The 17,383-nt window shown below is 51.1% G+C and overlaps 1 protein-coding gene across 3 annotated transcripts in view; it reads right to left on the reverse strand.

The window, feature by feature from the left end:
* The window catches only part of THOC3 (THO complex subunit 3), a 198,702-nt gene that overhangs the window by 100,976 nt on the left and 80,343 nt on the right, over nucleotides 1-17,383 (reverse strand). The window contains exons 6-7 of one of the 3 annotated variants that reach the window (XM_026511006.4): nucleotides 5,119-5,226; nucleotides 3,097-4,278 (exon numbers count right to left, since the gene is read on the reverse strand). The exons of 1 other annotated variant lie outside the window; for it this stretch is intronic. In XM_026511006.4, the coding sequence (XP_026366791.1) occupies nucleotides 4,259-4,278; nucleotides 5,119-5,226 (128 nt within the window). In that variant the 3' untranslated portion in view covers nucleotides 3,097-4,258. Of the gene's footprint in view, nucleotides 1-3,096; nucleotides 4,279-5,118; nucleotides 5,227-17,383 lie in introns of those variants that run through there. One more of the 3 variants, XM_044388584.3, reaches the window with a different exon arrangement.

Raw genomic sequence — 17,383 nt, forward strand, 5'->3', positions numbered from 1 at the left:
CCGTGGCATCTGGAGCACAACAGGTTCTCAGGGTGGGAGGGAGCGGCTGTAGTCTCCCTCAGGTGGGTCAACATGGGACCCCTGGGGCGGTGGGGCCCCCGCTTCCTTAGAATTGAGGGAGGGACCTGCTTGGGTCTTTGACAGAGGCTCTTAGTTCTCCAAAAATGGCAATTTGTTAAAGCAATTGTTGGGGTGCCTGGGGGGCTCAGTCAGTTAAATGCCCAACTCTTGATCTCAGCTCAGGTCATGATCACAGGGTGGTGAGTTCAGGCCCCATGTTGGGCTCCAGTGTGGAGCCTACTTGAAAGAAAGGAAGGAAGGAAGGAAGGAAGGGAGGGAGGGAGGGAGGGAGGGAGAGAGAGAGAGAGAGGGAGAGAGAAAGAAAGAAAGAAAGAAAGAAAGAAAGAAAGAAAGAAAGAAAGAAAGAAAGAAGAAAGAAAGAAAAAGAAAAGAGAAAAGAAAAGAGAAAAGAGAAGGGAAAAGAAAAAAGAAAAAAAGGGAAAATTGTCTAGGCAAATGAGGTTAGAGGAAGAGGGCTTTGGACTGGAGATAGGAGAATTCAACCAGACACTGACTCGCTGCAGGTTGCAGCTGCTTCTTAAAACCTCACAATGGATGGTCCCCATTCCAGTTTGGTAACATCCAGTCCCCTCCCCCTGTCTGACAAGGACCCACAGAACCTGAACAGCCCACCTCTCTGTTCTCGGGTCCTACCACTACCACTCTCCCCCTCATTACCCACACTCCCCCACCGTGGGCTCCATTCTGTCCCAGGAACGGGCCAAGTTCTCACCCAGCTTGGGGGAGCCTCCTTGAGGCCCAACCTTCTGCCCCAGATCTTCACACAGGCCTCTTCCACTCTTTCATGTCAAGCTCAAACGTCATCTCCAGGAGGTTTTCCCAGACACCTGCTCCATCTTTCTTTCTCACATCACTCAGTTTTATTTCTTCAGAGCACTCACCACTCTCTGAATTATCTTTCTATTTATTTGTTCATCGCCTGTCCATTCCCACCAGAAACACCACGCAAGGCAGGAACCTCCTCTGTCTTGTTCACTCTGTCTTCCAGCACCGAGACATGCCCAGCCCAGAGCAGGTGCTCAGGGAACTGTGTTAAATGAGTGTATAGATTCTGTTCTGTCCAAGGCATGGCTGTGATGGTTAATTCTAGCTGCCATTTCCTGCAAGCCTCCCATGTGCCAGGGCCTGTGTATGCACTATCTAAGCCCTGTGGGGTGCCTGCCACGGAAGTGCAATATCCTTTTGCAAATGAGGAAACGTAGGCCCAGAGAGGGAGGCTGGCTTGCCCAAAGTCACACAGTAAAACTCCAGCCAAGTCAGTGCAAGAGCTCCTTGCATTCTGCCATGCCCCGAGAGAGGAGCTTTGAAGAGCACGGTGCCACAGGAGGTGTGGGAACTCATTTGGAAAGAACGCAGCGGGCCCCCAGAGCACACCATGCCGATGACTGGGAGATGTCTGCCTGTGCTGGAGATGGCCAGGGCACACCCACACCTGTCTTAACTTGCTCCCTGAGCACAAGCTGCTCCACACCTGCCTAGCCCCTTGCAATCAGCTGGATCAAGGCACTAGATCTGGCCAATGAATGGTGAGCAGAAGTGTCAATATTGGTGAGAATCCTGGCAGGAAACATGGAACATTCCACGTGGGCCATTTGAGCAGAGCTTCATGAAGGGGTGGGCAGAACAGGCAGAGTTCACAAAGGATAGTACAGTTCCCCAGGGCCAGCACCAGTGCAGACCCATTACCACCTCTAAGCCTGTAGGACAAGGAGGGAGTGGTTGCCAAGCCTGCAGAGGGGACATGTGTAGGAAGGACCGCTGCCAGGAGCAGTGGCCTTCGGCCGAGGAACACTCTGATCTTGTCCTCCTGCCTCCAAATCCTGCCAGGACCTCCCACTGATAGAACTCAACCAGAAGCCAACCAGAGGACAAAGGGAACCTGTTGACTGGTCCGTACAGGCCAGCCTCCGGGGCACAGACACGGTAGGGGGAATGGATCTGGAGGGGTCAAACAGAAGCGAGCCTGCAAGATCACCTCCCAGCTGGGGTGGCGGGGAACTCCGTGACACTCCAGCTGTCTCTTCCTACCACAGTGATCCTAGAATCTCCATGTGGAGATGGTGGCATCCCAAGAGAGCACAGAACCTCCTCCCTCCAACCTCAGCCCAGCAGAGTCTGACCATAACAGTGAGAAACAAAACAACGAGTTAAGGAGAGGCCATTGCAAAGAGAGAGGAATCTTTTGGGAAATGTTTAAAAACTGATGACTCAGAATCAGAAAGCCTGCCTGCAGCCGTGGAGCCTTGAATTGATGCGGTCCAAAGACACCCCGAAAGTCACCTTGAGATGGACTGCAGGGCCTAGGATCAGAGGTCTTTCAACTCCACCCAATGGAAAGCAGGTCAGATAAAGGACCAGTGAGAGGCTTGGTGATCGCAGCTCTGGGAGACTGCTCCGAGATGAAAAAAAGATATCCGGAACATCTGAGAGCCTCAGCCTCCGCCGCGACTGAGGAGGACCTCAGGGCAGTTCCTGTTCCCAAACTGTCTTTTGGAAGTAGGGGCGCCAAAGTCACTGCTCTGGCGGGCAAATGTTCCAACTCCAATTGACAAACAAGATGCAGACAAATTGCCAGGAACGGATGGCACCCGCCCAAGAACGCTGATGCCACTCAAGGGTGAAACTGCAGAACTGCTGGCAAAAAAAAAAAAAAAGAAAAAAAGCGTGCATTTTTGAGGGGCTACGGATACATGAACTGGGATCTGTGGATATGAAATTTGAGCTTTGGCAAAGCTTCGAGTAGGGACCCACAGTGTGAGCCCCTTCTCCCCCTTAAATCAGCAGCACCATGGGACTGTGCTGTCCAAGTGAGGACGAGGCTTCGAGACAGAGAACCGGGACCAGGGTGATCAGCTCCTTCTTGGAACATGAGAATATTAAATGCAGGGTCCTTCCAGAGTCAGGTCCTGCTTGTTCAGAAGTTTTCTGTAGGAAGGGACACACAGCTCCAACGTTACAGACTCTAGCAGGTTTCTCCTAGGTGGCGGCAGAGACAGAAACCTCATTCAAAACAACTTAAGTAGAAAGGCAACCTTTATTGATCACGCAATGGAAAAGCACAGGAGCAGATGATGCTTAAAGGCACATCAGGAACTGGGCACTCACACGCTGTCATCAGAAATCGGTCTCCCCCCCTCCCCTTGGCTCCGCTCGTCTGTGTTGGCGTCACCCTCTGGCAGGCTGTCCCTGGGTGATGGCAACACAGCCCAGCTGCTCAGGCCCACATTCTGCCAGCTCTGCAAATCCCGTAGAAATAGAAAGCGTCTTTCCCACTGGTCCTAGCTAAAATCCCAGGGCTGGCTCTCATTGGCTTAGATGTGTCATTGCCATCCCTGAGTCAAGCACTGTGGCCACAGCTAATACTGTTCTAATCGGCTGTTATAAGTCTAACGCTCATCCATGGACGTGGGCCATGGAGTTAGCTCCACCCAGACCATAAAGCCTAAGAGTAGGGGAGGACAAGGACTTCAAAGAGATAGCAAATGGGCCAAAAATGTATGTCAACACAGCAAATTAAACCAAAAACACCCCAATGACAAAATGCCACAGTGATGAGGCCAAAGCACAGAAGAAAATCATGGGGCTAAGTGTATGGACTAAGAATGCAAAAAAGGGGGGGGGGGACAAGTACAAGATTTAAACAAGGATGCCAGAATTACTATGTGGTCTACAGCCCAATAAGGGGACTGAGTCTGCCCCTGAGAAGGGGACCTCAAGACTGATGGGCAGGACAAGCCATTTCAAGCGCAAGCAAGTAGGGCCATGCCAAGCACAAATTTCACCTCTGGTGAGATCTGTGGAGCGTTCACAATAGAGAAGACTTTGGGTGTGATGTTGGTGACTCGGGGATGAGCAAGACACGATCCTTGCCCTCAAACAGCTTACGATCCAGTGTGAGGAGACAACCAAGGATGTGCACATTAACAGAGGAATGAAATGAACATCAGAGGTGCTGAGTGCTCTGTAGCAAAGAGCGCTACATGGGAGAGCAGTCGTGGTAAACAGGCTGCCGAGGAGGCAGAAGTCAGATCCAGGGGAGCCCTCGTGGCTCTGGACTTGTTGCCGTAGGCAATGGTGAGTCATCGAGAGCTTTTGAGCATGGGAGTGACACAAGCAAGAGGAAGCTTCATCGTCTTAATGGAGCCAGATAAAGCCCAGAAGAGAGTCACAGGGATGATCAAAGGACTGGCAACAGGCCTGTGGAGGAGACAGATGAGTGAGGACTGGAAAGATGAGGGCCGGTGGGAGCTTTGATCAAAGTCGGGCAGAGGAGCATGCTGCCCGATGCTGGGCCCGCAGGACTGGAGCCGCACCGTGAAGTCCGAGAGAACGTGGCTCTTGTTCAACTCCCGTCAGGAAAGGTGAGTGTTGTACACATTAAAAAAATGTCATTTATATAACTATACCCCAACAGGGGGTGTAGGCTGCAAAAGGGGAATAAATGACTATCAAAGAGGTTCTGATAGAGTCCGGAGTTACTGGTAGAGTCATAAAGAAAGGCTGAGGGGCACCAGGGGTATCCAGGGATGTTCCTTATGCATTCATTAAATGGTCACTTTCTGACGGCCTGCTTTGAGCCTGGCCCTCCTCGAGGCTCCAGGCCCAGAGACAGGAAGCAGGCATCCCCTTGTCTTATTATGTCACAGGCCTACCACTCTCTGAAATGACCCAGACCCCGTGCGGTTTCCTCAATCAGCGTCTGCTCCCCCTGCCAGACAAGAGAGGGAAATTTGTGTATTTTTTCACTGTTGTATCCCCAGCACCTAGAGGGGTCTCTGGCATGTAGTAGGTGCTCACTACATATCTGCTGAGTGAATGCACCCCTCGTCCTCAAGGAGTCTCCATCCTCAAAGAGTTCATAATCTAGGGAGGAAGTAAGACAAGGAAACCAACCTTAAGTGTCAAGCTGAGTTCCGTTGGGGCTACAAGGTAAAGGTCCACGTGGGAGCACACAGGAAACCTCTGTTTCAATCCTGCATCCCAGGAGGGATTTCTTAATGTTTTAGCTGAGCCATGACGGTCAACACAGAGGCTTACCAAGTGAACAGAGCAGACAAGGCCATTCCTCCAGGAGCAAGCAGCGTGGGCAAACGCTCAGAAACACCAGGTGACAGCATGTCCAGGAGCAACGTGGAACACAGGTGGCTGGAGACAGAGAGAGGTCTGGGTCGGATCATGGAGGACCTTAAAAGCCAACTTAAAGGATTTGAACTTTCTCCTGAAGGCAACGGGAAGACATCAAAAGATTTTTGCATCAAAAAGAGTTAAGATCTTTTTGGTTGCATGTAAAGAAAAAAACAAAGTAGCTTTAACAAGAACAAAGAGGAAGCGGTAGTTATTGGCTCATAAAAATGACAAGACCTAGGAGAGCGGCAGGCACAGCTTGATCCGAGGTGTAAACTATGTCACCAGGCTCAGGTTCCCTGCTCTCCTTTTCTGGACTCTGCTGGCTCTAAGCTGGTCCCCATTCTGAGGCTCCATATGGTGGCTCCTGAGAACCTCAGTTCACATTACAGTGGACCTCAAAGGACAGTCCATTTCCCTTAGCTCAAGCAAAGTCCCAGAATTGAGTCCCTTTGGCCCTGACTGATCTGACTTTGGTCCTGCGCCTATTGCTAAACTGATTTGGGGGATCAGGGAGACCATCTGTGCTGATTGGCTCAGTCCAGGTCATGTGATCCGCCCATGGGTTCAAATGAAATACACACCTTGGCTCTTCCAAAGCTGGTGCCACATGAGGGAGGAGTGGGTGCTAGGTGGCAAAATAAGCTGTGACCATCACATGTTTTAAGAATGGGAATAACAGAGTCAGACCCATGTTTTAGACAGCTATGGCTCTCCTCCAGATCTGGAAGCCAATCAGAAAGTCAGTCTGAAGGCTGGAGCAGAGGCAGGAGCAGTGGTTACATGGCCAGTATTAAAAGCTAGACTGCGCCAACCTGAGCAGAAGTGAGCAAAGGGCTGCCACAGAAGGAGATTTCTTATATAAATCCACAGAGCATAATTTCAGGGTCCTGAGCTATACAGCCCCCATCACTTTTGATCACCTTCAGACCTGGAACACTCAGTGCCATTAAGGACCAGCCTGTGGTAAGGTCCCCAGATAGGTGTCCTAGCAGGGTCATCCAAACTCTGGGACCAGTTGCCCGGAAGCTGCAGACCCAGTCTCATCTTCCAGAAACCCATTTAATCTCCCTCTGGAAACGTGTCCAGCTGCAGAGACATACCAAGCTCAAATGCTGATGCCACTACTTCTCGGCTGTGTTACCCTGAACAAAGTGCTTAGCCTCTCTGAGTCTGAATATCCCGATATGAATATGAAGTGGAGGTGATGACATTTAAGGTAATGGAGGCTCTGGTGTGGGGATTAAATCAGATAAAGATTATGAATCACCTACTGCGGTGAGAGGCTTGGTGAATGAAAATTTCTTTCTTTTAAGCCCTTTCCACTTTTCCCTGGCTTCATCTGCCCAAGACCTCTCCAACCCTTTGTTTGTTTGGCAAATAAAAGGTGGTTTGGTTTTATTTTGTTTTCCTGCCAGAAAGAAACAACTGGAGGTTGAGTGGCACAGAACAGCCGTTGTTAGATTTGTGGGTGGAAAATTCCTCCCGTTCTTAGGCCTGAAGTCTAAGCCCCCTCTGGACTTCCTTCAGGAGGTTCCCATTTGGGAACACCATATCCCGGTCCCTTGTGTGCCGCACAGGAGGGGAAGAACCCCAGAGAAGGGGTGAAGAGGTAGAAGAAACATCTCCCCTATTTTCCTCTAAGCTTCAAATTCTGTTCTTTCTCATTTCAACTTAAACTCAAGGAAATCGTGAGGCAGAGTTCTCTGACCAAGATCAGAAAAGGGAGGTTTTATTGAATGGTCCCACTGCCCCAAACGTCGAGGAAACCCCCACCTTGCTCAGGTGTTGGAGGGAAACACAGTCGATGCTTGCTGAGGCTTGGCTACTGTTTCCTAATCAGTGTCATTATGTGACCTTCACAATCACCATGGGAGAACGGGGTCATCCCACCACTTTCACTGAGGAGGAAACTGAGTCTCAAAGAAAAATCATACCATCTGGCTTGGGGCATGGGGGCAAGGCAGAAGGCTGCTGAGCTTGAACCCCATCGCTATGTGGCTGGAGCCCGAGATGACTTGGCCACCCGGGAGGCAGCCACCTTGTCCTTTCCCTGCTTTGGGCTTCCAGTCCCATCTGGCTTGCAGGCTGTGTGTATTTCATTCTGCACCCCAGAGCTGCCTCTTCACTAAGACAGCACTTAGCATGTAGTATTATCGTCAACTGTTTGCAGCCATGTCTCCCCCGCCTGCTTCTGAGCGCTTCACATCGGAGGCTCCACTCTCAAAGGATCTTGAGTGCGTGAACCGGTCCGTGCGCTATCCCTCTATGGAGTATACGCATCTCTCACTGTAGCCGAAGAGAAACTCTGAAACTTCCTAGACATCTTTGTCCGCCTAGGAGAGTGCCTGGCGTGGCACAGGCCCTCCACACGTCTGATGAATGACTGAAAAATACCTGCCCGGCAGGACTGTCGCACAGCTGAGAGGGCTGACATCGTAACATCCCTACAACAATGCTTGGCATGCCGCACATGTTTTAAGAAGTGTGGAGCTAAATGCTGAGTTGTGACTAAGAAGGAATACTTAACCTGAGTTAGGAGTTTCCTGAACCAGCTGTGGCATTTAAAAAAAGGCCCCTCCCTTTTCTGGGCCCCTGTTTCCCCACTTGTAAGTTAGGAACACTGGGTTAGATGACCAGAAAGTTACCCTTTCATTGCTGATTTCTTATGCATGTTTCATCTCCTCCCTTCACTCCACTCCCCTCCAAATACACACACACACACACACACACACACACACACACACACACGCCCATCAGTCTCCAAAACAGCATTCTGCTATCCCTCAGTGTTCTCTCTCTCTTTCATTTCCTTGACCAGAAGCTCCATAAGCTTATTAACCTCTGTTGTCTTGTCCACGTTCCTCAAATATGAAACAGCAATAATGTCCCCTCACATTCATTTTATCGAAGAGCAAGATCTGTTCTGTGGGCCAGGGTGTGCCGGTCCTAAATGGGAAGCAGAAGTCATCTCCAGCTCTCTCGCTCCGTAATGCAGGGTTCTGCCAGCTGCCTTTGCACCAAGATGGAAAGAACATTTATCTTCACAAATGTAGGCGACACCGTGGAGGCAGCCCTGCAAGGGACAGGGGAAAAAGCCTTCCATTCCAAAAGGAGTGATGAGGCTGAAAAGAAAAGTTCCTCCTAGAACAGGAACAAAATCGCACTCCAGGGTCACTTCCAACTCCCTAATTCTAAGCGTTAAGATTCATGGAATTTAAGATCCTAGAGTTGTGAGTGAATGTGTGTAATTAGTTGAATCTAAGCTTCTGTGAATCCTAAAATATTCTATGATTTCATGATTCAGTAGTTTTTTTCTATAAGACCACAGCCCAGAATCACATGAGTCTCAGATTTTAGTGGCCCGAGGTAAGGGTTTTTCAACTAGCTGGCATCTCCAAACCAGTGGGGGGCTTGATACTGATGCAAATTCCTGGGATCCCATTGCAGAGATTTTGGTTCAGTCCACATGGGAAGAGGTCCCAAAATCTTTTTTAACAAGTCTCCCACCCTGGAGGCTCTGAGGAAGAGTGGGCCACTCTTGCACATAGTGTTTAGAGAACCTGTCCTTCTAGATTCTGTGATTCTAAATGTTATCCTAAAAAGGCCTTTGCTTATGATTCCTGTATGCTGGAACCCTGTTATTCTGTTTCCATGTGCCTAAGAAGAAGATTCTAAGATGTAGAAACTATCTTTCTGAGCCTGGGCTTCACATGGGGGAGGGGAAAGGGGACCAAGTGTCACAAGCATGGAGGGACATTCTGGAAGGGGGTCCTCCTGAGGACATGGAGGGAACTCGGATGCTCCACCTAGTGCCTGAGCTGGTCCAGGGCTAGGACTCAGATAAGGAGGCTGGCGGGGTTCCCTGTCTGGCTCTGGGTTGACACGAGCATCTAGGGTTATCAGGAAGAACTCCTGATGGAAAGGGTGGTCCAACCACATCCTGGAGAGTTGGAAGGGCTTAGATTGGAGGAGGGGAGGCAGAAGTCCCAGCAGAGAGCTCGAGAAACAACCAGGCAAGGGAGGAAGGATTTATCACCAAAACATCCTCCCTATGCCGGATGGTAGGGGAACTACAGACTGGTGTGGCAGACATGAAAATGTAAGGTTTCAGGAAAGCTCAAGATGAGAGTGAGCTAACTGTGTGGGGATATCCCAGGGTACACCGTGTGGGCTGAAAGAGGACTGCTTTGACATGCTAATGAGTGCCTGGATCTGGGAGGGTGGGGATGGGATGAAGGCTGGCAGAGGACTTCTGAGGAGCTGGTAGGAGGACGATGGGCTGGGGAGGGGCTCTGAGTTGGGGGCAGGGCTCTGGGATAGAGAGGGGCTTCTCAGGGGGATTCCCACACACACAGACACACTCTGTGCAACACCAATGAGTCAGGGTTCAGATGGGGAGCCAGGAACCCTCTTTCTGCGAAACAAAGTGGATAACGGAGAATCCAAAGGTTTATACAGCTTCCCAGGTGGAGCAGGAGCTAGCAGTTTGGATTGCCCAGGGCCTCTCTGGTGGGGAAAAAAATGGAAAAGGAGGAATCAATCACACTCAGTGACACATTTATGACTGCACAGTGGTGATGACACACTCCTGGCTGCACATACACATTCCTTCTGTCCCTACAATGACAGTGACACATGTGCCAGTCCACTGTGACACACTTACACCTGCCCCCTTGCCACCGATGATGGCTGCATTTCATACTGATGGTAACACCCTATCCGCGGTGTCATCTCTCATTGACAATGACACTTAGACCATTACACAGAATTGGTGACATGTCCCAAGCCTTTGCAGCTGCCACAGTAAATGGCACCCTCTGTGCTTGTACCCTGCATAACCTGCCTAGCTGCAGGTGGTAACTTTGCCTTACATCCAATCCCATCCCACAAGGCCATTAACATATTCCACTGGAACAACAGCTCACTTGACTTTACACCTGGTGATACACTCACACCGGAGACCCTCCACAACAGGAGGGCGACACCACCACATGCTGTGAATCATACGGCAACAGACCTCCACCTGCGCTACTGGCACCTGTGTCCCTCCACATGGATGCTTCCCTGCCGCTCGCATGGCCCCACACTGGCGGGCACACGCACATAGGCACCACCGCACGCCAATGGATTTGCCTCCACATTGCCACTCCACACTGAAGGAGACAGACTGGGCCCCTGGCCTCACATCCAGACCATGGCACCCTAGCCATTATCAGTGGCAAGAAGGGAGGTGCTCATCAGATGAGCAAGGTGGCCTGGAGCCCTTCCCTGTGCATCACCCCCACAGTTCTGTTTCTGCCTCTGGCACACGGGCCACCCCCTCAAACTAGGACCAACTCTGCCCCTCCAGGCTCGAGTTAGAATGGCAGGTTGTGGAATCAGCGACTGGAGCTTTCAGATGCCTCCCTGCACCCACCAGCTCAACTCCCAGCTGAGGCCAGCCCAGCCAGCAAGCTCTTCCTCACATCCCGCATTGCGTCCAGAGTGCCCTCTGCACCGAGGCAACTGCAGGGAAGACAGGGGCTGACCTTTGGACAAACGCCATTCTCACTGATCACCGCATTCAGGGGCTGTGACAGTTGTCATTCTTCACACACTGTTCCTCGATCCTCACACAAAGTACTGACATTAGCTCTCTTGATTGGTTTCCTAGTGAATATTCAAGGCATGTATGTATAATTTTAAAAATCTGTTCAAATCTGGCCCCCTGCCCCAGACCACAGGGCTTATAAATAGAAGTGGAGACTCAGCATGAGCCAGGGTAAGACACCTTTAGCAGAGCCACATCCATATTTTACCAGGTGACTCTTAGAAGCTGTCTACAGAGCAGGCTCAGCAAGGACCTGAGGCTGGCTGGGGGAGGGGGGACTCACAGCGGGCTGGATTAGAGATGCAGGAGATGAAGGAGATGCTGACAACCCACATGACATGAGGACCCCAATCTGGGTGTGAATTCAAGGCAGGTTCTTTTTTTTTTTTTTTTTTAAGTGAGAAACTGGAGAACAGGGAAGATGATAAATGTCAATGTAAAAAAAAAAATCTGCAGAGCAAAAGTTACATTTCCATAGGCTGTGGGATGTGTCAGAAGAGAAGCAGCCCAGGGGGGTGAAAGGACCCCAGAGCTCAACGTCAGGCAGGCCTGGGCTGGAATTCTGGCTATGCCAAAGACTCACTGTATCTCCCAGGGGATTGACTTCCCCACCTTGGAAAGAGGTTTGTGTGAACTAAAGGAGAGAATGTAATTTATGCAAAGCACCAAACTAAGCACCTGAGACATAATGGGGGCCTGATGGTTGCTATGATTAGTAGTATTATAATCATTAGGAAATGGCTAAAATATTTAGTGACTTTTCTACATGGACAGTATTTAGGAACCATGCCTAGGCTGGCAAGAGTGAACAGGGAGCAAGTACTCAGCTCTCCACCATCTTTCTTCAACAGAAAGCATCAGTGGCTACAGTGCCCTGATTTACCCCTAATCAGTCAACGGGATGAAGCCAACAAAGCTTGACTGAGCTGTCCTTTTATTCACCAGTAAGATTTTCTGCAGCTAGACATGATTCATGTCAGCTCATATAATTTTTTATAGACTCACAGAAGCTTGAGTTCAAAGGGGGCATTAGCTGTCACCTGCCATCCAACTGTCATTTTCCAGGGAATGGGGAACTCACTACCTAATATGAGGCAGTCCATTCTATGGCTGGACAGCTCCAATTGATAGAAGATTCTTCCTCGTGGAGCTTCTGTCGGCCTCCCTTTACCTTTCCCCCATTGCCCTAATTCTGTCTTCAGGGCTGATAAAAAAACAATAGAACTCCTCTTTCCTTGCAGTGGTCATTCATTCATGCAACAAGCATTTCCTTAGCACCGACTCTGCCAGACACCATGCTAAGTGCTAGAATTACAAACTGAGCAAGCCTTGCCCTTCAGCATCTTCTCCTCCAGGTGAAACATCTTCAAATCCTTCAACTCTCCCTCATTTGATCTGATTTCCAGGCACCCACCACCAACCCACCCTTTCTCTTCTAAACATACACAGGCTTATTAAATCCATCTTAAAGTACAGTGTCCAGAACTGAACTCCATATTTTTCTGAAGGATAGTTGGATTTTTAGCCCAGCTTGGATAATGTTCATGTTAAAGATAATGCCCGTTGTGGAAAAACCCCAACTGTAGCTAGAGTGCTGCCAGCCGGGTCCCATTCACTGAGCTGCTGTTCTAGAGGAACAGTGAGAAAGGAGGGGGAAGGGGAGAGAGGAGGCCTGTGAGTCTTGAAATGGCATGATGTCAGATCTCCCTGCCCAGAACTCCCCTCAGGCATTAGTGGCAAGTCTAAGTCATTCTAATCAAACAGCCTCCCCTCTGCCCCTCCTCCATTAGTGTCTGCCTCAGGAAAGGAAGAAAAATTAAAAATAAGCATGCTGATGGCCCAACACAGTGTTAAACAGAACTCAGCCATAAAGAAAGGGCCTTCCCTATACCAAGCCATAGCCTGTAAGGGGAGAACAGAGATGGGTCGCAGAAGAGGGACTCTGTAGGCAAGGACAGTGGTTCTGCCAATGGCCTCTGACCTGTGGAGGTCCCTTGCTTTGAGGTCTCTGCTCTGAACTTGTGCAAAGGAACAGTCCCCTCCTTTTGGAACAAAATCATACCTCCTTCCTCTCCCAGTCCTGTCCTTCTGCAGCTCTTGCTGCTCCCTCCTTGGAAGGAAGCCATCCCCTTACAGAAGCAGAAGTCATCTTCCCTCTGACATAACCCTGATTGATGCATAAACTCCTGCAAATCTTCAAAGACCTGATGAAAGGCCCCTCCTCTCCTAAGCCATTTTCTTACACATTGGGCTGGATTAAAGAAAGCATTGTAGAGCCAAAAGACAGCAGGCAGAATGAAGAGCCTCATTAGGAGACAGTAATAAAATGAGAAATGAGTGTGAGAGGGGGAGGAAAGTCCCAGGGGTGGGGGCAGATGTTGCCCTGCCTCTTGGAGGTCCCTTTTCTTCCCTGGGCATACAAGAGAAAGAAATAGTCTTCTAGAATAAAGTTTGCCAAACAATCCCTTATTCTTCACAGGATATCAGATCTACAAGGGATTGGCAAGTGAATTTTACACTGAATTTTGCAGCAGTCTTCTTCCTCTGGGTCCACATGAAGGATTCCTTACCCCCTGTTGGGGCCTTACCCACATGATCCATCAGTGTTTCTTAAGTATTCCTGTGCCAGGACATGATGCTGAGGGACTGTAAAGATGATCTGATGGTGGCCCTGTCCTACAGGAGCTCACAGGCAAGAGACAAGCAAATAGAGGAACAAGAGCCTCTGAAACAGGGGTGTGTCTAGGGGGTGGCAGAAATCCTGAGAAGAGTGTGACCAGTTCTTCCTGGAGGAATCAGAAGGGCTTTCCTGGGCAGGTATTCTTTGAGTTTTGCTTTAAAGAACCTTCCATCCTCCCCTCAGTGCACTGAGGCAACAAGCTTGTGGTCTTAAGAGCTCTGACCAGGACAGGTGGCTGCAGGGGAAATTGGTGGGGGGGGGGGGGTCTGGGGGCGAGGGGACAGCGAAAGGTGGAGGGGGAAAGGGACTGGAGAGAGAAAAGAGGGGAGAAGGAGGAAGAATGGGAAAGGAAGAGGAAGAGGGAGGAGGAAGAGAGAGGAGAGAGGGAGGAGATGGGGGGAGAGGAAAAGAAGAGGGAGAAGGAGAGGGAGATGCAGAGGGAGAGGGGGAGCGAGAGAGAGAGGGAGGGAGAGAGAGAGAGAGAGAGAGAAAGAGAGAGAGAGATTTGAATTTCCCATCTGGAAGGGGAGCTGTAGCACGTCAGGGCCTGGCTGAGGGGCGTGATTGGAGGGCGCCTCCGGCAGCCGCCCGCGGCAGCAGCAGCGGCCCCAGCTCTCCTGGTGGAGTTGCACGAGGCGGCGGCGGGAGCTGGAATAGCAGAAGGAACCGCCTCGCTGAGTACGCGGAGCCCTGCAGTGGCTCAGACGGTTTCGTGGACCGCCAGGTCGGTGCTGACCACGGGCCGGGAGGGCGGAGCCGGGCTGTGGGCAACAGGGTCCCGGCTCTCGCTGTGAGGCTGCAGGGCAGCCTGGGAGGCTGGGGAGTACGGCTTTCTAGGGGACAGCTCCCCAAGACTGGCCGGCAGCCGGAAAGGGCGGCTGCGCGGCAGCAGCGGGGACCTTCCTCGGCGCGCTCGCCGTGGTACTGAAAGGACAGCTCCCCGCGAGGGTGAAGGGAGCAGGCGGAGGGAAGGGAGTGAAGCCTGAGCAAACTGGGGAGTGGGCCCCTGACCTGGAGACCTCCGGGCAGAAGCCCGAAACAGTCCGGCTCCTGGGGAGCCAGGACCGCCCTCGAGGGCGTCGGGAGACTCAAGTCTGAACCTAGAGAACAACTTCGAGCTGACGGGGTTAGGGATGGGGGGACGTCGATCTAAGCTACTTCAGGCTGTGGTTAACCTAGAACCCTCCAGAGCCCCCTTCGTCCGGGAGGAGGGAGCCGCCCCCGAAGGGGTTTCGGCTCCCGGAGTGAGTCAGAGGGCGCCGGGAGGGGGGAGGACAGGCCGAAGGTGGAGGGGAGAAAAGCCTAAAACGTCGATTGGAGGTGAGGGGCCAAGGGGACTATTTGCCCTCGCAGGAGGAGAAGCCGAGGTTTGGCCAGCGCACGTTCTCTGCCTAGGGTCGTTAGTTACCGTCCCATCTAAGGCCCTCGCGGGCCCCACTCTGCCCCCTCCCCCATCAAAGTTTGATACCTGGCTGGGTCTTGGGATTGGAGCTTTGTGCGTTGGGGGAGGGGCGCTCTCAGTGGCTAACCGGGAGCTCCAGGGCAGAGCTGCTGGCTGTGCTGGTCTCCGCAGGGGACCGGGAGAGGGGCGCCTGGATTCTTATCCTCTTCTGCAGGGGGACAGAGAAGCCCCCGCCACTTCCGCTTTTCTGAGGGAGCCGGTTCCCTACCCCCTCCCATCCTCCACTGCCCCTTCCCCTCCCCCAGTGCTTCTCCTTTCCAGGAGCGTAGAGTGGGTGTGGGGTGGGGGATAAAGGGACATCCCCCTTCTCTGCCACCGCCATTAGCGTTAGGGTCCCCTGTGAAAAGCAAATTAGTATTGGATTGAGTTGCGGTGAATACAGCCTGGACTTAAACCATAAGAACAGAAAAACAGTCACAAGGACAAACACTGCAGGTGCCCGAATCTGCTTGTCGGATGGTGGGGCCCAGTCTCGAAAACGCTTGGGGCTCAGAAGGCCAAGCCTGTGGAGGTACCTCTGCTGCCTTCGGGCTGGGACAGGCTGGAGGAAGTCGGGAGGGAAAGCTGAAAATGTGTCCTAGGTCCTGGATGCGCTAAAGGCACGGAAACGTGCTGCAGCAGCACCCCTCCCTCTCCCCCTTTTTGTTTCCCCTCCCCCAGCCCAGCATCACAACCACCACCACCACCACCACCCCACAACCACCACCACCCTTCCCGCGCAGGGATAGACCAAGGTTTCCCGCAGAACCGCTGAAGAGCGCCTCCTGGCGGTCTGGCCAAAATCCTCAACTGCATGCAACCTGCCCGACCTCAGCACTCCTACAGGCATATGGCAAAATATCTACACACACGCCTGCACACACGCTCACGCAGACTCACACGATACCTAAGTTCAGAGTCAGACACGCAGGATCATACTCTGAATGCGTATACTCACATACTCACTGACACACATTAAATTCAATCCAGCAAATATGCCATGGGGCTCTACCATGAACCAGGAGATGTTATGGACTCTGGGATAAGGGAAATGAGCAAGATATAGGCCCTGCCCTGAAAGGAACTCAGAGTGAAGGGAAAGACACATAGCTGGACAGAGCGCATGAGCTGGAGGCAAGCAAGGCTGCCCTAGAAAGTACTGTGGATCTCAGAAGAGGAAGACACCATCACATCCACCTAGGAGATACAGGGTATTTCATAGAGGGAGCGATGTTTGAAAGGGAGCTTTGAAAATTAATATTGCTGCTGCTGCTGCTAACAGTGATGATGACAGCTAATATGTACTGAGCACCTACTATGTGCCAAACACTAGGCTAAGCACTTCATTTGCATTATCTCGTTTAATGCTCACAACGTGCCTTGAGCATGGGTGTTATTGTCTCCATTTTACAGATGAGAAAAGATTAAGCCACTTGCTCAGGGTCACTTAGTAAGTAGTGAAGCTAGGATCTGAACTGGCAGAGAGGAGGTTAAGAGGCTCCCAGGCTGTAAAAACAGCACAAACAAATGCCTAGTGGATGTTGAATAGAATATGTGTTGGGGTATAGATGAAGCAGAGGCACATGTGAGGGATGGGAAAGAAATGGCAAGGCAGGCAGGTGCTAGACTGTGCAGGACTTGAAGGTCAGCACAAGGACTGTGGTCAGTTTAACAAGGCCATGGGGAGCCATTGCAGAGTGTGTTTGATGAGCAGATCTGCCCTTTATGAAGATTAATTGGACAGCCACGTAGAGGATGGATGAGAACTGAGGGAGGGACAGACGTAGAGGTTATACACAAATCCAGAACCTCGAGGCCCTGAACCAAGACATTAGCAGCTGTAGAAGAAGAGGGTGTGGAGGCAGGATGCATCATGAAGCTACAGTCTCCGGACTTCTCTCTCAGTACCCCATTCCAGTTTTAACTCACCAATTCCTCGTGTGGTCTTTTGTCCAGTGTCTATCTCCCCACCTAACTGAATGCTCTGAGAGCAAATGTGACTCCCTTGTTTCCTGCCACAGCCCAGCATCCAGAACAGTACCTGTCAGAGTAGATGCTCAAAGAATATTGGTAGTGTGAGTGAGTAAGTGAGTGAATGAATAAAGAAATCACTGACTCCAGAGTTTTCAGCTCAGGCAGTTGGAACAAGGCACACTAGAAGAAAAGATGGTTGGGTGAGGGAAACAAGGATGAGATTGATCTTCGGACAGATTGAATCTGAGATTATCCATGTGACAATATCCAGCAGAAAACTAAATGTGCAAGTTGGGGGGGGGTGGTGTCTGTGAATAAAGGGCATAAATCAATAGCATTAGGTGATAGTCCCAAGGGAGACAGTGGGGGAAGGAAGGACAGCAGGAGGGGAAGAGGGAGAGAGATTGCTTGGGGGAACATCTCCATTTTAAAGGAAAGAAGTCAGCAAAGGAGAGAGAAGACTTGTCTGAGAAGGAGTCTGAAGACCACA

Source organism: Ursus arctos, unplaced genomic scaffold (genome assembly GCF_023065955.2).
Source record: "Ursus arctos isolate Adak ecotype North America unplaced genomic scaffold, UrsArc2.0 scaffold_15, whole genome shotgun sequence".
NCBI lineage: Eukaryota > Metazoa > Chordata > Mammalia > Carnivora > Ursidae > Ursus > Ursus arctos.